At 51.9% G+C, this 19,816-nt stretch overlaps 3 protein-coding genes and 1 non-coding gene across 4 annotated transcripts; 3 read left to right on the top strand and 1 right to left on the bottom strand.

Annotated features, from left to right (window-relative positions):
• Positions 1–55: 55 nt before the first annotated feature.
• On the bottom strand, positions 56–138 carry ACRALDRAFT_t233. Its single transcript has one exon. It is a non-coding gene; the product is annotated as a tRNA-Lys (tRNA).
• A 554-nt stretch (positions 139–692) lies between these two features.
• ACRALDRAFT_1077372 (uncharacterized protein) lies at positions 693–4,887 on the top strand. The gene is made up of 3 exons (XM_071018631.1): positions 693–1,353; positions 1,426–3,206; positions 3,265–4,887. The coding sequence occupies exons 1-3, from the start codon at positions 1,059–1,061 to the stop codon at positions 4,318–4,320; spliced, it is 3,132 nt and encodes a 1,043-aa protein (XP_070872704.1). The 5' UTR covers positions 693–1,058; the 3' UTR covers positions 4,321–4,887.
• Positions 4,888–6,387: 1,500 nt separating this feature from the next.
• ACRALDRAFT_2126501 (uncharacterized protein) lies at positions 6,388–7,972 on the top strand. The gene is made up of 2 exons (XM_071023916.1): positions 6,388–6,739; positions 6,805–7,972. Exons 1-2 carry the CDS (start codon positions 6,611–6,613, stop codon positions 7,639–7,641), a joined length of 966 nt encoding a protein of 321 aa, XP_070872703.1. The 5' UTR covers positions 6,388–6,610; the 3' UTR covers positions 7,642–7,972.
• Positions 7,973–12,981: 5,009 nt separating this feature from the next.
• ACRALDRAFT_2110509 (uncharacterized protein) lies at positions 12,982–13,832 on the top strand (the record flags this gene model as incomplete). The annotated part of the gene is made up of 2 exons (XM_071023482.1): positions 12,982–13,129; positions 13,225–13,832. Coding segments are annotated over 2 exons (756 nt in total), but the record flags the coding sequence as incomplete, so codon positions are not given.
• Positions 13,833–19,816: the final 5,984 nt, after the last annotated feature.

The raw sequence follows: 19,816 nt of genomic DNA, 5'->3' as shown, positions 1-19,816 counted from the left end.
AGACGAGAGAGGCAAAAGAAAATGCAAAAAAGGGCAAAAAAACCAAAAAGAAACTCGCTCAGCGTGGGGCTCGAACCCACGACCTTGAGATAATGCAGTTGTAAAAGTCTCACGCTCTTCCAACTAAGCTAGCCGAGCCGCCTTGATTGATAATCCTTGGCTTAGGAGCAGCCCAAGTACCCTTGCCACGACCATTCATCCAACCAGTACAGGTTCGGTTCCCAAATGAATTCTCCTCGCTTTTGCTCTCCTGAATGTATTGTCATTGATCACAATACCTATTTGCCAATACTCAAGAACTGGGTCGTAGTATTATCGAGTTCCCAGAACATCCGTAGCTGTGTCGACGGAAATCCATGGTTTTTCATTTTGTTGGTCCTATTTCCTTTTGTTTTTCTTTCTATTGGAGCGCAAAGTGATGTCAATCAACTAACAAATTGAAACATCTACGAGTTTGGATCATCTGCTCGGTCATCAAGTCTTGAGCATCGTCTCGCGAGGAATCTGGCGGATACCTAAAAGGTACATCGGTAGGCATCTTAGCCGTGGTATCTTTTGTATTATGTCAGCGCCTTTGAGGTAGGTGGCTAGTGGGGCGGGTTCTCGATTGTCGTCAGACCTTTGCGACTACGTACATATGTACGTGATGAAAACGCTGGCCACAGACGGGACGAAAACTTGAACCGTACCTAATCGCCTGCATGCTTGCAATCGCCATCTTCCCTCGATCCTACCATTCCGAACCGACTGTGGTCTCGTAAAGCGTCTCAACAACAACTACCGACATCGAGTGGTCTTCATCGAGTCATCGACTGACGCCTGCGAAGCCAGCAACTCACCAAAAGACACAACTCGCCCTGTCAAAGCTCACTGAGGCTTCTACCTCACTCCAAGTCGACGCCCACCGCAGCCATCCGATAGACAACGTGTTGCGAACACTCCCGCGAAGACGAGATTGAACCTTTTGTCTGCCTAAATTCCCGGCACTGGCCCTCTCGTGTACAGCCAACTTCTGGCTGCTCCCATCTGCGCAGATCTCGAGTGTCGGATCGCATCCCATGGCACAAGACTCGGAACCTCTTCTGTTGGCCTTCATTAATAATGCAAGGACCTACGCCGAACAGGCGAGCGCCCTCCGCTCTCTGAAAAACGATATTGTGGGACATGCGCAGAAGAAGAAGTCATGGGTCGGCCTGGGTGTTCTGCGGTCTATTGTTGGCATTCTGCAAGCCAGCAAGCTGCCTTCCAAGGCCAATGGGAAACTCAGACAAGCCTCGGCCAACGCCATGTCGCTGAGCGAAGAAGAGAGCGTGAGGTTACATGCTTTACAGGTGCTGTCCAGCTTCGCTAATGGTATGCCTTTTTTCTTTTCGTTTTCTTCTCTTATTTTGGTTTGACTGAAGCTGAATGAACCCCGTTCTGCAGGAGGTCGCGCCTTCGTCCAACCCATAATCGCATCGGGTGCTATAGCCGCCATACTACCCAACATCTCTCCCGCCACCAATTCTCCTTTACTCGTTGTAGCAGCTCTGAAGGCTCTCCTCAATATTGCCGACGCCGCTCTTTTGACGACCGCGTTCCCGCCGCCGGAAATACAGCAACTGGCCGACAGCCTCTTCTCTGCCGAATACATACATGAGCTTGGGGAGATCCTGCTGCAGTCGGACGACTGGAACCTCCCCTCTTGGCAATATCCCGTTCCTCTAGTAACGGCATTGATCAGCCGTCTTTGTCGGGACGAGAAGAGCTCGCTAGCGCTGGCGGACTCTGAAGTTCTCGATTTGCTCGCCCGCGAGTTGGCAAGGTTCGTCGTGGCTCGGGACCTGGTCAGCGGCTCTCTCCTTTCCACCATCAGGATGGCCAGTCGGTGCGCCGGCCTTGCCGACTTCATCCCGCCGCCCGCGTGCCCCGGCTCCGATTTGGCATCACTCCTGGAGGCCCTGACGGCGATCGTCTCAGACTCGCGCTACAGGGTGTCCAGGCTCGAGTCGTCCCCTGCTATCCTCGCCGTTTTCCCTCACTTCGACTACACGAGTCCGCCAGAGGCCGAAGAGTACGGGAAGAACTCCGACATGGTGCAGCCGCCCGGCGTACCCCGCCACCGGAGCCACGACGCCTCCAGGACGCAGAAGCAGTCGCCCCTGGGCGCTACCGGCGCCGCGAAATCCGGGGAGAACACTCTGCCGTTCGCCAGGTCCAGCCCCGGTCGGTTTGGGCATGGTTTGCCGGTGCAAGATGCGTCGCGGCACGACTCGCCAACCCGAAACGAAGACACCGCAGATGACATGATTGAAAATCCCATCATCCCCTGGCTAGTTACCCTGTGCAGAGAGGGGCCGAAGGCTGAGCGGCTTATGGCTGCCGGGCTGCTGGCCAGTTTGTTTAAGTACGGGCGGGGCTCACGTCGGATCAGAACGCCCAAATTAGACTCCCTCGTCATACCCGTCCTCGTCGATATGGCACGGGACGGAGGCGCCACAGCGCAGGCCACCCAATCTTCCGTGGTTGGGCCTTCCACATCGCTCACATGGACGGTATCTCAGCGGCTGCCGGTCGTCCTACACATCCTATCTAGACTCATAACAGACATGGAGCGCTTGCAAGACAACGCTTTCCAAAGCGGGGCGGTGGAGGTGTTGAGCAAGCTTTTGAAGGATTCGTACGAACCCGTACCGTCATCGGCATCTGCTCGACCCTGGTCCCCTCAGGCGGATAGTGGGATGGTGGTAGAAAGCAGCTCTCCAGACTGCCAACTGGGCCCGGAGCCCGAGAATCCGCTCCTGGCGTACAGGGTGAGGCTGCGCGAGGCTTCGCTCAAGGCCATCGCCGCTCTCGCGTCTGGGAAGCAAGACTATCGGCAGAAGTTTGCGGACCAGGACATTCTTCCGTACGTCGTACAGTCACTGTCCACGACACCGGGCAAGCCCTCTGGGCCGAAGGATCGGTCCAAGAAAGATGAGGCCGATGGGCCTCTTCCCGATCCGGCAACATCAGGGTACGGGAGCAATCCACTGTCGGTCGTCATCGCGGCATGCCACACCGTCCTGGTGCTTTCACGCTCGGTCATGGTGCTCCGAACGGCTTTGGTGGACCACGGCGTCGAGCAGCCTATCCTGCAGCTCATGAAACACCCCGACGTCGACGTCCAGGTTGCCGCTACAGCTGTAGTGTGCAATCTGGTCATTGGAGTTAGTCCGATGAAAACTGTAAGTCGTTCCCATTGCGTTCTGGAAAAAAAAAAGGACGAAGCTAACGATTATCCAGACGTTGATTTCAAAGGGTGTCATGAAGGTACTATGCGAGCATGCGCACTCTGCCACGGCAGCACTGCGACTAAATGCGATGTGGGCACTTAAGCTCCTGGTGCATGATGTGGGTACCGATGTCAGGAAACAATGCCTCCAGGAGCTCGATCCGGATTGGTTAGTCCGGCTGATTTGCGACGACACGGAGGATGATGCGCTGCACTCGGACAAGTCGAACGACGAACGGCAATTTTCTGGCGGCAAAGGCAGCGATGTCGACGGAGACGTCGAGATGGAACGGGGCGATGGGCCGATCCACTTCTGGTACGGCAGCACGGGCATCCCCCGCGATTGCGAAGACCAGCCGGTCCCATGGGCCCTGGATGCCGAGGCCAGGACCCTGGCGCTCCGGGCGGCGGAAATGAACCCACAGCGGAAGGCACGGAACGACGACCTGGCGATCCAGGAGCAAGCGCTGGACTTTATCCGGAACCTGATAGGGCATATGGAACGCAGCACGGAGAAAAGTGGCGGCGCGGAGAAAAGTAGCAGCAGCCCGGGGCAAGGCAGCAGCTCGGAGACGGGGACGAGCCAGTCAACGGAAATGATAGATCACCTGTTCCAGGCACTCGGGCAGGCTCGGTTCTTTGGCATGCTGACGAAGAAGCTGCAGGCAAAGGTTCTCCGGCCCGGAACAAGGCGTACCGGCGGCGAGACGAGAGTGCTGTACCCGCAATCCAAGGTGATCGAGGCGGTCATTTACGTGTTGGTGCACATCGCGGCCAGCGTGCCGCGGCACCGGCAAGTGATCATCGCGCAGACGGACCTCCTCAAGCTGCTGGGCAACCACTTCTCGAGCAAGGACAAGGACGTGCGGCTGGCGCTGTGCGCGCTCATGACCAACCTGACGTGGCCGGACGACGACAGCGACGCGAGGGCGTGCGGGCAGCGTGCGCAGGAGGTCAAGAAGCTGGGGATACTGGGCAAGCTGGAGGCGTTGGAGGAGGACCCTGGGCTGGACGTGCGCGAGCGGGCCAAGATTGCGGTCTGGCAAACGAAGCAGGCGTTGTTTTAGAGCCGGCCGAGATGCCGGGCCGCGGTGGCAGCAGGATGACGAAACGGAGGAGCCTACACCGTTGTAGAATTACGGAGACTGTTGAAAAGGCCTAAATGAGTGCCAAGAAGAAGCGATTGGACAAACGCACGATGGCAGGGTAGAACAAGACTCTCGAAGGGGATGTTGCCTTGTCGAGGTGATGGTTGGCGGGTGGATGCAACCCGTGCCACTGGGTGCCATACCGTCGGTATCTGCCAAGATCAAGCAGCATGGACCACATTCACATGGGGCAGAAGAGACTGCAAAGCGACATGATCCCGCATGGCTGCATTCGGCTGGGTCGGGTCGACTGTCTTACGAAATGTTGCCTTTTGATCAAGGCACGGGACGGATTGTGAGGAAAAGACGGGACAAGATCCCTTGCCTGCCTACACGTACGTTGTACATACCGTAGCAGTGTTCGAGAAAAGCTCCATCTATTCAAGACGCATCCATTGAGGGATGACGGCGATATCAATAGCTGCACAGATAAGCCCATAATATAGATTAGATTGAATGGGGTTTCTCGGAGCTACGTTGTACACGGGCATCCTTTTCCAGCGGATGAGCAGACGGCATGATGACGGTCAAAATTGCTTATCGCATCGCCAATAAGGCTGAGCTGACAAATGTCGGTGGAGGCCGGACGGGTGATAGTGGGCTGGGTCGAAGCGCCGTTGTCGGTATATGTAAGCATACAGATTACCGATAGTTGCCCCCTTACTAATTAATATTCATCTTGCTTCTTCGTTTCCCTGTATTTCGACAGCCCGGGCAAGACCAAACGATAGATACAAACGTCATCGCGGTTGAGTTGACATGTCCGACTAGCAAACTCGATAGACGGTGTCGAGATGTTAGGATGTCAATCAAGGGGTTGATGGCAGGTCAGGTGACCTGCAGGCAAGCGGAGTAGGTACTTTGTAGAGCCAGAAGGAATTCCTAGAACAACATCTTTACGGTCAACTTCCCTTTCAGGGTCTACAGGTAGCGAGTTGAATACCAAAAGGGAAACCCTGGAGATTCTCACTGTTTCTAGCGTACAACGTATTTGCCAAGCGTTTTCTTTTCTTTTTGCCACAATCCCTACGATGTATGCGATGGTTCGAATATGACGTCCGGCATATGGGCGGGGAGCCAAGCAGAGAGAAATGTCCAATCCCGTACGTACCGTACCGTACGTACCGGCAATTCCATGTGCTGCCCATGACAGGATGCCGGTCCATCCACGGGACTGACCGCGGTCTTGCCCCACCCACCCAGCTCTTTGCCGAGATTCGACAGGGATGTCCTCACTCGTCCTCATGGCAATGAAGTCATTCCGTAAACTCAAACTTGATCAGAGCCTCTGTAGCAGAACGGGAGCGCCTTTCGCTCTTTGACCTTGACCTGATGGAAAGAAGGAATCCCCAGTGTTAGGATGAAATACGAAACAAATTTGCTGTCCTGTTTGAATAGTATACCAATCTCAGAAATGGCTTTCCATGGTCATGGGAAAACAAGACCATTGACGATGTGAATGGTTACTTGGTCTAGACCTTCCGACACATCCGCTGACAAACGAATCCACTAGAAGCAATGACCCATTCTTACATCGGAGAAAGACAAGTCCGATAATCCCGAGAGTCACACGACACTACACTATTCGTACATCGTAGTGGAAGCTTGGTAAGCTTGCACCGCTCACCTCGCCGTCAGCTGGAGATGGCCTTGGGATCTGGGACGGGACGGCGGATCGTACCATCGGCAATTACCTCATCACACCTGTGAGTCTTTGCCCAGTCTCGTTTCTCTTGACGCCCGGCAAGGTGCAGCCCTGCAGGGCCGTCAAGGCAGATGATGATGTAAACGTGTAGGTAGGTAGCCATGGGCCAAGCAAAGTACTTACGTACTGTAGACCGAGAGGTGAGGTACGATTCGATATCTCTGTTTGGGAAAGGGGGCCAATGGTTGGCGGAGGTGCAAAGTTCACCGTCATCCATCTTTCGTCATGATGGGGCGACGCCCTCCTCATCATCACCCCTCCATTCTGTATAAGAAGGCCCCATCTTCTTGCGTGACTGGACCAAACCTTCTTCTAGCTTTAATTCTCAAACCCATCCAGCAGAGACTACTGCACGCATCAACGCTGAACCTACGGCTTCTTTTATATAGCGTCCGCCATAACAGTATCCGTTCGAACTCGGGTCTCTCATCACTTACACGAGGGTGAGGTTACTACCACCACGACATATCCTCGAAACACAATACACCACACAGCAAAGCAACCATGGGACTCATCCTAGAGAGTCGTAACGATGCCCTGGGCATCAACGGGCCCATGCTGGGCCAGCAGACTCTCACCACCAATGGCTCCAACTGGTTCTGGGCCGCCTTTTCCGTCTTTGCCCTCTCATTCGTACGTATCTTTGCATGCCCTTGAAGTCTTCGGCCTCTGGGACCTTTACTAACATGCACCCCCAGCTGATCGTCGTCGCCATGTCCATGCGTCCCCGTGGAGGGGAGAAAATCTTCCACTACATCTTCGGCATCACCCTCCTCACCGGCCTCATCGCCTACTTCGCCATGGCCTCGGGCATCGGCTACCGCGTCGTCGCCCAAGCCAACCAGCTCGGCCGCGGCCTCGACCGGCAGATATACTGGCCCAAGTACGTCTTCTGGGTCGTCGCCTTCCCCGCCATCGCCATGGCCGTCGGCCTGGTCTCGGGCGTCTCGTGGGCCACCATCTTCTACTACATCGCCCTCGCCTGGGTCTGGATCCTCTGCTACCTGTTCGCCGCCTTCACCACCACCAACTACAAGTGGGGCTTCTTCGTCTTCGGCACCGTCGCCATGGCCATTCTCCTGCTCCACCTCTTCTGGGACGGTCTCCGTGGTTCGCGCCGCGTCGGCGTCACGCGTGACTACACCGGCATCGTCGCCTGGACCGCGCTGCTCTGGTTCCTCTACGCCCTCGGCTGGGCCCTCACCGACGGCGGCAACCGTCTCGGTGTCGTTGCCAGCTTCATCTGGTTCGGCATCCTGGACATCCTCCTCATCCCCGTCGTGGCTTTCCTCTTCCTCTTCCGCCGCTGGGACTACAGCAACCTCAACATGCACTTCACCCAGTACGGCCGCGTCGCGCGGGGAGGCGACTACCCCGAGAAGGGACCTGCTGGGTCCGCCCCACTTGGCACCACCGCTCAAGCCCCCGCTGCCGGTGTGGGCCCCGGCGCTGGCGCCGGTACAGCTACTGGTGCACCAGGTGCGCCGGTTACTGGACCTGCTGATGCTCCGGCCACGGCCCATCAGACGGTCTAAGGAGAGCAAAAGAAAGAGAAAATCATATACCACGAGAAAGTGCATGTCGGACGAGGTAATGAAGCAGGCATGGTCACTGTCATGTCTTGATGAAAGGTGAATTGACGATTGTGGTTCTGGGGAGGTTGGTCGAGAACGCGTTACTGGCAACACAATACCCTCTCTTTATGTTTAATTGGCTGTTTTGGACTCTCGGATACCAGGGCGGAAGAGGCTCTTCATGATTCTTCATGTCCCCGCATTCGGGGAAGGAAATAATATGGTATGATAAGTGGTTACGATCGTAGCCCTTAATGATAATTAAATGAAATAAAATGCATCATCGCCACTCAATTGCTGTTGATACGATCGGGAGTGAGTGATGTGAAAGTAGGGGAATGGAGATACGGCCGAAGCAACCAAGGAGCGCTTGAAAACAAGTAGGACAAACAAAAGTATGACCTTACGCACATGTATCGCAAGTCTTCGGTGTCCCGGTAAAGGGGGTCTCGTACATTCAACTATATCACGATCCTTTGTCGTCCGCCCCAAGTAGTCAAGCCTAGACGAGATACTCAGCCTGCACCCATCCTGTTCATCTCATAGACCGCGCGGCTTCTTTCCACCTACTGACACCTCCTTTCCCCAGAAGCCTGGAATTGCATTGTAGTATTCTTACCACGCCCTTCCGTGTTAGACCCGACCGCCAAGTCGAAACCACATCGCCTGTCGTGGTCCCATGTCGTCCCAAATTGGCGAGTCGAGTCGCGGATTGTTCGTGTATTATGCCTTTTGAAACCACATCCGCTGGCAAAAGAGCTGTCCCCATCTGCCCGCTGTCGCTGTCGTTTGCCGGGCCGAGCTAGGTCGGTATTTCGCCGGGCTGCACGACTTGGGGATCGCATTTACGGTACCTTCCATTGCAGGGAAAAGGAAAAGATGACGCACGACATCTGTGATGGTTCTGCGAGCCCCCGTGACGGGAAGCGTCAAACAACGAGGGATGGGTGATTACAGGCCAGCTCGGTGAAGCGGCGGTGAGGGTGCCCCGGAAAAGTCCTTACGTCAGCTGGCCCCTGATTCTGGATAGCGTAAGAGGACCCGTCGAAAACGGTCACGCTACAAGAAGGGCAAGCCATGTCGGCGGCAACGGGGAGCTCTAGGAAACATTGGCAAGGCAGGCCCTTTTTTTTTTCTTTTTTCTTTTTTTCTCCTCCTTTTACACGTTCAGCAGGACAGGCTATTCTAGACTACCACGACTTCTTTTATGCTGACGTCAGTCGAATGATAACGGGGAGCTGCTTCTTGGGCTGTTAGAGATGCGCAAAGTTCCGCCCCGGAAAAAGGCATTTGTTACACGGCATGTTACCTTGGTTCTGGGACAAAGGCAGGACGCCGTAGAGAGTGAGCGTGGGTTGCGGAAGAGGACAAGAAGAATCGTTTCTGACGTCGGCCGAGCATGTCATGTCGGTCTCTGTCAAGGAACCTTATCCACGCGGTGGTAGAGCGGCATGTTGCTCTGCGCCGACTGTTTCATCGTGTTACGACGAGAATGCGATGGAATGAGGAAACGTGGGCGAGCAGAGCAATCAACACATAGTGTACTAGCGTCAGTAACCCATGGTTCTGTGTAACCAGGTGTTTGGTAACGAGACACGAACCAAAATGCAACCGGCCAGAGCCCAAGATATTCATGCCAACCAAGTCTCTTTTCGTAAGGACACCAGCCCTCTGGATGCTATTTTCTGGGGACGCGACTGCGACTCGCTGGATTCATTCGTGGCGGTTGCTGGCGTCGACATGTCGAGTCGAGACTCGGTTCACATTGGGTCAAACAGGAGGATCAAAATCACAAGACGCGACTAGGCTCGGTCTTGAGTCAAAGGCGAGACGGGGCATTTTTTGAATGTTCGCTTTCTTCCGTTCCCCGAGGTTCGAGACACTCGGTGAGTCGGCAAGAGAAGGAAATGGGCCGCAATGAGAGACTCGGAGGGAAAATTCCGCAGCTGCGACGAACGGACAAGAGTCCATTGCCCGTGCCGTGCCGTGACTCTGTGGAATATGTCAAGGGGTCATCCTTGCTGCTGGTCCGGATGCGTGTGCACTATAAAATTGGTTCAGTCTAGGCGATCGAGGCAGCCCATAATTGCCCATACATAATTAGTTGACGGAAAAGGTCCGCTAGCTTGACTCTCCCGCGCCGTCGATGAATCCATGAGCCGGTCAATGCACAATACGCTAGACTGACAACGGCCGAGCTTGCGCCGAAGTCGCTAACAAGAGACCTCAATGAACGCTCGGTTTACCTAGATATACGTTGTACAGGTGGAATATCATGGCCGACGACTAGCAGTACAACGTACATACTTCGTACAGCGAATTTAATTACTACGAAATACATACGAATACACACAGTTCATACCAGCCGTCGCATCGTGAGCTTTCCTGTCCGTATATTGCGTGATTGGGTGACAAGACCTTAGGAATGTCTGATTGGGTGCATACTTGACCCACGCAAGGGCTGTACTTTTGGGCTTCTGGAAGAGCCAAGGCTTCGCCGGGCGAACGAACAAGGGGAATCAGTGTTTGCGAGACGATATACAATGTATGTACGGCGGGATAATATGATGATACAACGACTTATTACTTGCATTACAACGTATGTATGTACCTAATAAGGCACGTAGGTACAACGTACATACATAACAACGTACTTGCACGCGCCCTATAAACCCCGAATGCCGACACTCCAAGTAAAAGGATCTCAAGTGCCGACCTACCCTTATATTTTGACCTGCCCGGATAATGCTGTTGGTGTGCCAGGTAATTAGGTAGTGGTGTGGTACCGCGGCCTGATGCACGGTACATTGACTGTAATTGTGCACTGATCCATATACCTTGGCCGTAGCTACCAGTACGTGTACTTGCTGCACAAGTCCTGTCCGTAATTAATATGTTGTGCATACAATATTTTCTTCCCCCTTTTCATCTTTCTTCTTTTTTCCCTCCCTATTCTGATCCCTTCATTTGTGGCTCCTCTTTCTTCTTTTCGAACATCGTTCGTATTTTTATATATTTACTCCTCCCATCCCGAGAGTTCAGTATCATATCATCTCAAATACAACGTATGAACGCCCTCCATCGCCAGTCACCGATTGTCGGAGATGTTTCTCAGGATCCCTTCTTCTCAGGAGTCACACGTAAATCTACTCCCGGTCAGCCGACATTTGGTCCAAGAAGGGTATTGTCGCGAACCAAACTAGGGAAAGCTTCGAGCCTTGTGTGCTTGCAGTGAATGGCAAAACCTCTCTCGTCTTGTCGTGGGGGACAAGCACAAAACAAAGAAAACAGAGACCAATGAACGGCCGAGACGAGCGCACGATATCCACCACACCAAACCCGAACGGTGGGAGAGTTGCGCAAGAAGCGGGGGCTATTGGGTTCCCTTTGGGCTCGGCTTCCTCGCCTAGCACCCCCGGTAGGTCGACTGGGTCAACTGTTACCTAAGTCCTGTAAGGGAAGGCGGCACAAGTTGACTTGGGCAGGCGAGCCGGGAATCTGGTGGTTGGTGTCCCGGGACGGCACCGGATTGGAAGCCAACTTGACCAACTCAAACTTGGTTGGTGGAGACGCACCGAGCGTGGACAGTGTGGACCAACTGGAACCCAGATCGGCTCAGTCAGAGTCCCAACTAGCATACCTGGCGGGCACACGGGTGGCCCATGTGCGCGGCTATGTCGGTATGGCATCCATGCGCCTGACTGACACTGTGCGATTTACCCTTACGTGGTCCATGTACGTTGTACTTCCAAACATGGGACGTTACTACGAAGGCCCGCGTACCCGGGACCCTAGGTATTTTACCATGGAAATGTCGCGACCATCTCTTTACCTGCCACCTTTCAAAAGTACCCAACGTACTTTGTACAGAAGTTCTATGTACTATCCAACTTTTAGCGACAGCTAGCATCTCCGATCGTACGTTGTATAGTGGCTAGTATGCCAGCTTGTCCTCGTACGGTCCCCGTCTTGAGGGGACTACATACACATTGATCAGTTACTTCAAAGACAATGCACATACACTATTCGTATAATTCAAGGTCCAACGTGTCTCACAGAGAGTTATGAATTTACCCAATAACAGACTTGATGCCGCCCACTTCCCCAGCCCGGGGGCTTGGGACCACGGACCACCCACAATTCTCAACCAGTCCATAATTACCAGTAAAACAAAGTCTCGACGGGTTGGTTCCCCCCGCCCCGGGCCAGAATGGCGAGCCCTACTGGCTGGCGGGTGGAAGTTGTTCGTCTTGGCATAACTGCGTAACAGTACGTTGTACACCGTATGAAGTACAGTGAAAAAGTACAAAGTACAGAAAGTACACTAGTGTAGTGTACAGATTTGTGCCTACATGGGTCCTTTTGTCCTTGGTTGTCGTACTGTACGTTGTACCCGTGCCAGTAGCTTCGTGGACCCCAGTCCTGGAACCCCTCTCATTCCTCCTCGCTGGTTCCTCTTTCCCTTTTCATGTCTTTGCCCCCTTCCCCTCGACCCACAGTGTGTGAACTCCATACATTACAGTGCTGCGTGTACGTACCACCCAGAGGGAAGGGTACAGCACAGTGCCCCTTTTCCCCGTCCGTCCCACCCCTCCATCCTCGTTCCACACAGATCCCCAGCTGCCCTGTCTCAACTCTTGTCTCTCTTCCTCAATCACCTGCTCCTCCTCCAGGTGCCTACTTTGCCTGGACTGATCATCTCGCGACGCGCTTCACGACTCACGGTTCATGGTTTACGGTTTACTGCCCAAGGCTCCCGGCTCTCGATTTGAGGACCACGGCTGAATCTCATTGTGCGGTCCGACTCGTCGCTATCGGCTCACGCTCGACGCCTGCTGGCCGTTTATTAACACAGGTCAGTTTTCAACCTTGATCCGTGGTTGGTTTAGGCGTTGGTGGCCCCGAAAGAAGGGACCCCAAGAAAAAGGGAAAGAGAGAACAAAAGAACCGCCGACCTGGAAAAGCCGAGCGTTGGGGCTGAGCACCGTTTCCATCGTTTTATCGTTTTCTCGTTTTCTCGTTTTGCCCATTCTGTCGGGTCATTCCAAGACTCGAGTGGCATCCGCCTGCAACGGTGGCGGTCCCGAGGACTCGAGTAATCATTTCGAGTCAAACTTCCCAAACCTCTGGTTCTGACACCACCCTCAATTTGCAGTGCCGGTTAAGCGACCAACAAAGCAAACTCTCGCAATCCTTCTCCCGAGTCGACTACTTGGAATTTACCACGACTCCGCTTCTTCACGGCTTTTTTGCATCTGGTTGAATCGGTGACAAACGGACGGAACTGCCGCTTCGGATAACATGTCTTCTCTCGCTGCCGAGGTCAACACCTCGGACGTCACACGCCAGATCACCTCGAGGACGACCAAGGGTGGCCGCCGACTGCATTATGAATTGACCTGCCTTCAACAACCCGAACGCGCCAGAGCGTGCGGCTCCGGCCAGAAATGTAAGAACCTATTCCACCTGGGCTATCATCTGTCCTAGTCCAAGTCTTCATTTTGTCCCACGGCTGACGTGACGCTTTGTTGTTGTTGTTTCCAGCTGCCGCCGACAGACGTCCTGTCGACCCGCCCCCCGTCGTCCAGCTACGCGTCTACGAAGGCCCCAGCCTGGAAGACAGCAAGGACATCACGCTCGGGTACAACGCCAACTTTTTCGTCTACGTCGACCTGCAACATGCCCGCCCCATGGCCAATGGACGCGTCCAGACGCCTGCCGCCACGTCGCCGCCGGTCTTGACCGGTGCGCCCGTCTCGGGAATGGCCTACCTCGACCGGCCGACCGAGGCCGGATACTTCCTCTTCCCCGATTTGTCGGTTCGCCACGAGGGCCGCTACGTCTTGGGCTTCAGTCTGTACGAGGAGCTCAAGGACGAGGAGGACCAGGACGCCGAACCGGCCGACGACGATGCGACCCCGGGCTTCTACCTCCGAATGAGGCTCTTGTCTGCGCCGTTTGTCGTGTTCAGCGCCAAGAAGTTCCCCGGCCTCACGTCGAGCACGTCGCTCAGCCGCACGATTTCCGAACAGGGTTGCCGCGTCCGTATCCGCCGCGACGTCCGCATGAGGCGCCGCGACGGCAAGCCCGCGGCAGCCAACGATTACGACAAGGATGACGAAGCCGCGCGTAGCAGGCGCACACAGACACCCGACGTTCGAAAGGACCAGTACCGAGGACGGTCCGCGAGCAACAGCAGCGATCAGAGAACGCCCTACTCGGCCGTGCCCGAGCGGCGCCGTCCATCCGACGTGGACTCGTTCCCTCCGCCACCCCCGCCTCCTCCGCCCTCGCAGCACGGCCCACCTGTTCCGTCGGCAACGCAAATGCGTTACGGTTCGGATGGTAGCAGCAACGGATATGCACAGCATTATATTCAACCTGCGGTCCAGCCACCGCCGATATCGCCCACCTCTGCGTACCACCCTGGACATCCAGGGCACCCGTCTCCCTACACTGCGGCACCACCGCCGCCGTCGGCGTACGGATATCAGAACCTACCGGCGCCGCCGCAGCACTACGTCCCAGGCTCGGCGCCGTCGACAATACCGCGAGATGTCTACGACGCGCGGCCGCCGACCTCGAGCGTGTCCCACTCGCCGTCGCACGGTCAGTACCCGTCGAAGGAGATGGGCTACGGCAGGAGACATTCCGACTACAAGACAGAGCCCGACTATGCCAGGGGTCCCGAGACCAGGCGGGATTCTCATCTCGCGCCAGTCCAGCCGCCGCCAGACACTCCTGACCGGATCAGGTTGCCGCCCATCTCGGCGGTATCGGACGCGCCCGGCTACCCGCTCTCCAACTTGGGCGCGTCGTCGATGTACCATTCTTCGGCTCCGACGGCGCAGACGCGGGGCGACTACATCGAACCCGGACCGGCGGTGACGGTGCCTGTTCCCGAGGTGCCGGTGCGGGTCGGGTCGAAACGAGCATACAACGATACGTTTGCCGAGACGACGTCGTCGCTGTACGATGGGCAGCGGCCGCAGGACCCGCACCACATGCACGGGCGGCGATCGGTCTACGATGCGGAAGAGCCGTCGCAGATGTGCTACCAGAGGGCGGATGGCAAGAAGGTCTACAAGGCGCAGAATCATTTCTACCTTTCATAAGTCCAAAACATTGGGGCTGTTTCGCGGAAAGACGGCGGGGCAATGACACGAGACTTGTGTCCTATCTTTCTCATGATCATGGTAGCGAGTGCATTTCGACATGCGGCACTCGGATAGGTCGGTGTTCAATCGGCTCAAGGCGTCACTCCTGGACCACAAGTGGCATTTTCTCGACTGTCCCTCGAATGATGACCGGGGACGGGAGTCACGGCAAGATATCCAAGTCGGCGCTTGTCACGTTCCCATTTCTTTTTACCACCGTATCTTTTTCTTTCTCCTTTTTGTCCTTCCATTGTATATATCAGCGCCGGAATCCGGAACATCAGGCCAACTGGGCATCTCCTTTTTTTCCTTCTACTCTCGTGTTGCTTAAATTGGCACATATACTCCGTCGGCAAGCAGGCGGACACACATATACTCCGTCGGCAAGCAGGCGGACATACATTCTCTAGCGTCGGATCTCTCTTTTTGTCTCTCGTTGTGTTTTATGTTTGTCGAATCATCTCAATGTTTCGCAGCCAGACCGGGAATGATGGCTTAGCGACTTGGTTCAGAGTTGAGTGCTTTGTTAAGGGCGGAACTCTGGTGGCCCAGACTGGACCAGACATCCGGAACATCTGACTGCTGGATGCTGCATGCATTTTTCATGGGAGGATTTTCTATTTCTATTTCTATTCTTGCGTCTCGTCTCTTGCTTTTTGCTTCGTCTTTGTATTCTGTCTACTTTTCTCAACTTATAGGGACCTGGGCCGGCGGTCGTCCATCCGCTCTGGGCAGTCGGGATGTCGAATGGGACGTGAGCACAGGCAGGCTTTCGCTCCAAGGGTTCGGCTGGTTTTCCTTGCGGTTTTCCTTGCTTTGTCTATTGTGGCTACCTCGGAGGCAGTAAAATGGGTTTCTTTAGAATGCAGAATGGAAGATATGCTCTTGCTATACCGTTTGGACGCTGGCATGTGAAGACCTTCTGCTGGCTTGTGAAATGGTTTCTGTGGACGAAAGAGGGATGGTCGAAGTAACGTAGTCATATCATCCCTTATAATCTCAACACTTTGGGATCATGGTTTTAAATGTGTAGGACTAGACTCCATTTCTGAGACTGGAATCACGTGTTCTGTCACGTTGCTCTTCTTGGGTTTATTTGTACGTTGTACGTTGTACAACTGTACCTTGCAGGAGTACCGGTATTTGTACGCCCCCGGTTCACTATTTGTTGTCCACTTAATCCTAATTAGGAAGGTGAAGCGACCGCGTGCATAACCGAAATCTTGGCTCTAAATGTTACGTACCGGTACTTTAAGACAGGCAAAAGATAATATAAATTTTTAGTAACTTATACCTCGTGTAATAAAGTGTTAATTCATAGCTTATTCTAAGTGTATTTATATTAGCACTAAGTCCCCTAAGATTCATAATATCCTATAGCTATCCGAAGCCGGCGATAGCCCTTATTATAGCCACCCACGAAGAGCTGCTCGATACAGTAAAGGCCTATTACCGCTAATTCGGATTTAGAGTGATTAAATTACGCTCTAGAAAACGCGTAGGCGGTAACGTCTTTTATATAACCCTCGCCTATAACCGCGGCGGCCCTATAAGAGCATTAATTACGCAGTTTAGACGCACTAAAATAACTAAAATCGGATACCCTTAGGGGGCCGAGATAGTATGGTCTAGGGACGGATAGACCTTTATTATCGCGGATAAGAACGCCTATAACCACCCACCCCTTACCACTAGTGGAATCGCCGTATCGGCGACTATAAGACTCGATTCCTAATATACGGTTAGCGTACCTTTAATTAGGACGATAGTCGAGTAATTATTAGGAATAGGTAAGCTAACGGCCCCGGAGATTACTAGGTAAATATAGTAAAAGCTTAGGAAGAATCTGCCTGGCGGTCTTATCCTTAGCTAGCAGGATATCCGAAATTATTAAGGGTAGTTACGGCGCGATAAATACGGGCCTTTAACCTTAACATAGTATTTCCTTGAAAAGATTAAGGCCGGAGAGTTAGGCGAATACTATATCCGTTAGGGTTTTAACTATAAGAGCCGCCGTATTAATATAGTATTCTAGACTTATTAAGACTATATTGAATAGTAGTAAAAGAACCCGGAACTATAAATAATAGATTATACCTATTCTATTAGTAAACGAGTATTAGAGATCCCGGGATTAATTACTTTTAGCTAACCTTATTTTAGGTAAACCGGTTTAATATACCGTTATTTAAGGTTATAGGCGTGGCCGCGGATTATAGTATATATAACTGCTACTTTACCCTAGTCTCGAGGGAAAATCGTGATACCTTTAAATAGGTATACGACCGGATTAAGGCGGTGATAGGCAGCGAGCGTATTAGGTTTCTAAGCGCTATTATCACTAACTTCGATAAAGCTTTTAAAAATGCTTTGGATATCGTTTTCCCTACTATTCCGTAGCAGATCTATATCTGGTATATTATAAAGAATATTACTTTGCACGTAAAGAAGAAATGGAACGGGCCTCTTAAGGGCACCACCCTTATACTATCCGTAAATAAGTTTGTGATCTTTTCGTGGTGGTTTTATTATTATTACGTGTATATTATTTATATAGTTTATATAGTATATATAGGGTATAAAATTTTTTTCGTGGCTAGCGATTAGCTTATAGGTTAACTACCTTTCCCGATTAGGTTAAGTAAGTAAAAAAATTTTACTAACCGAAATTAGCCGTATATAATTCTTATTATAACAATAACTCTGCCGCGTATAATAACGAGGCTCGCGAAGAGGATAATAATAACGCTATCGCCACCTAGCTTATCCCTCCTAATCCCGATAATCCAGAAGTTATTAACTTAACCGGCGACGAATTTACGGATAGTAATAATACCCTAACGCAGGTAAATACACGTATTTTGGTATTAACCTCGTTTAACGACTCGACTATTAATAGGTTCCTCGCTTTATAGAAGTCCTGTGTATACGCGGCCTCTAAGGATAACTTTAAAAAGCACTAGGGCTCTCTAAAGCGGTAATTCGGTATAGAATAGCGTGGTTAGTTACGCCTCCTTTATTATCACGGCCTAGACTAACTATTATAGCTCTTATTAACTATCTTAAGTCCACCTATTTACTATAATAAGACTAGTTCTACGAATATGCTATTAAAAGCCTACGTAATTATGGTATTAGGGTAATAAGCTATATAGAGTCCGCCTACGCTAAGCTTAAAGTATACCTCCGTAACCGCTTATCTAACCTCGATAAACTCGTTATATAGGTGTAAAAGATAGTAGTAAGAAAGACTAAACGGTTAAGGGTTAGCCTAGTAGCGGCGGGGATAAAACACGCTCTAATATATATAAATCGCCCCGTTATTATTAGTCTTATCTTTAAGATTATATTTAAGGCGCTGGATCTTATTTAGTAGTAGTATCTAGCTATATAAGAGGCGTTTACTAAACGCTAGCGCCTGCCTGCCTGTATAGGGAGCTTTTAGGCGTAGTATAGACTACCTTACCGCTACACGATATTATGTTATTTAGAGGTAATAACCACTCTAGAACGGCGGCACGTTAACCCTTACTAATAGGTTAATTAGAGCCTTATATATTCTCTCCTACTCTATTAACTATCCTTTTCTAATAGTTTTTATACCTATTCTAGCCCGAAATTCGATAAATACATAAGCATACTCGAATTCTTAATCCTCTGCCGGTCTAATTAACGCGGAATTAACTATAGGAGTTACTTATTATTACTGCTAGTAAGCCCCGGGCGCCGCCTCCTTTAACGGCACGTAGTGGCCGTATATTATTATAGCACGAGCGTGATTAGCTATAGCCGTAGCGGCGTAGGAGGACTAATTAGGCGTAGGCTACGGCTATAATAGCTATAGAGACTACCCGGGCGTTACTCTAAGAATTTAGAGTCGATATAATCGCGGCTCTATATAGTAGGTAGTAGCAGGTATCTCCTAGGGAAAACCCTAGCTAAATATAATAGGCGGGCTCTTAATAGGTACCTCCACCGACTTAGTAGCAGGTATCCTATATATAGATACCGCCTTTAAACTAGTAGGCGCCGGGGAGCGAGTTTTAGGTCTAATAATAATAATAATAGCCGTTATAGGCGCCTAAAGCAGGGAATTAGTGGCCGCGATATAATAGCTTTTTTACTATAAACAGCGGCGTGAATAGTGACGGCTCTGTTTAAGATAGATGTTTCAGAAATACGTTGTTTTACTAGCTAATTCCACTCTTTTTTTGAATCCTGTATCTTACTTAAAAATTTATATTATCTTTTGCCTGTCTTGAAGTACCGGTACGTAATATTTAGAGCCAAGATTTCGGTTATACACGCGGTCGCTTCACCTTCCTAATTAGGATTAAGTGGACAACAAATAGTGAACCGGGGGCGTATAAATACCGGTACTTACCTTGTAGACGTTATGTTACCCCATATTTAACGGTACCTTGCATGTACCTCCACCTGTATCCGTAGTCGCGTCAACTGTCAATTGGGTACGCGTCTGGCCCGGACCGCACCCTAGCAACGACAAAAGTACACTGTAACCTCTTATCGTCTGTTTACTTTGACCGCCCACACCCATAATCTCCCCCTCCCCATTCCTGCCCTCAATTTCACCCAGAGCAAAGCCTCCACCAACGACTCCGCTCTGCATTCCCGTCCTAGAGAGAGAGTCATAACGCAGTCTTTATCCTCCTCCCGCGGAGGGAGTAAACAACGATTGGATGTAAAACCAATGCATACGACTATCGATCCGACTCTCTCCTTCCTGCTTCCACCGTCCACCAAATACCATACTTGCCTTGGTTTTTACTCTTTCTTGCCATATCTTCCCTTGGAATACCTCATCGCATCCGTGGTACTATCACCGTGCTACAAAGACCCGAATCGTTGTATGGTAAACATTGATCCAGTCTATTCTCTCAGCGCAAGATATGCGTCTTTGTTTGCTGTATTGCTGACAATCAACGTCGCACATGGCGTTTGCCCAGATAGGAACGTTA

This window comes from Sodiomyces alcalophilus (assembly GCF_042370955.1).
Source record: "Sodiomyces alcalophilus JCM 7366 unplaced genomic scaffold ACRALscaffold_7, whole genome shotgun sequence".
Classification (NCBI taxonomy): domain Eukaryota; kingdom Fungi; phylum Ascomycota; class Sordariomycetes; order Glomerellales; family Plectosphaerellaceae; genus Sodiomyces; species Sodiomyces alcalophilus.
The sequence above is the reverse complement of the archived record's forward strand: the minus strand, read 5'-3'. Positions and strand labels throughout refer to the sequence as shown.

Excerpts from the sequence above, each read along its gene's own strand:
- ACRALDRAFT_1077372 (XM_071018631.1), top strand. The coding sequence starts at position 1,059 with ATGGCACAAGACTCGGAACCTCTTCTGTTGGCCTTCATTAATAATGCA. Across the intron at positions 1,354-1,425 it reads GCTGTCCAGCTTCGCTAATG|GAGGTCGCGCCTTCGTCCAA; the intron begins GTATGCCTTTTT and ends CCCGTTCTGCAG. Across the intron at positions 3,207-3,264 it reads GAGTTAGTCCGATGAAAACT|ACGTTGATTTCAAAGGGTGT; the intron begins GTAAGTCGTTCC and ends ACGATTATCCAG.
- ACRALDRAFT_2126501 (XM_071023916.1), top strand. The coding sequence starts at position 6,611 with ATGGGACTCATCCTAGAGAGTCGTAACGATGCCCTGGGCATCAACGGG. Across the intron at positions 6,740-6,804 it reads CCGTCTTTGCCCTCTCATTC|CTGATCGTCGTCGCCATGTC; the intron begins GTACGTATCTTT and ends ATGCACCCCCAG.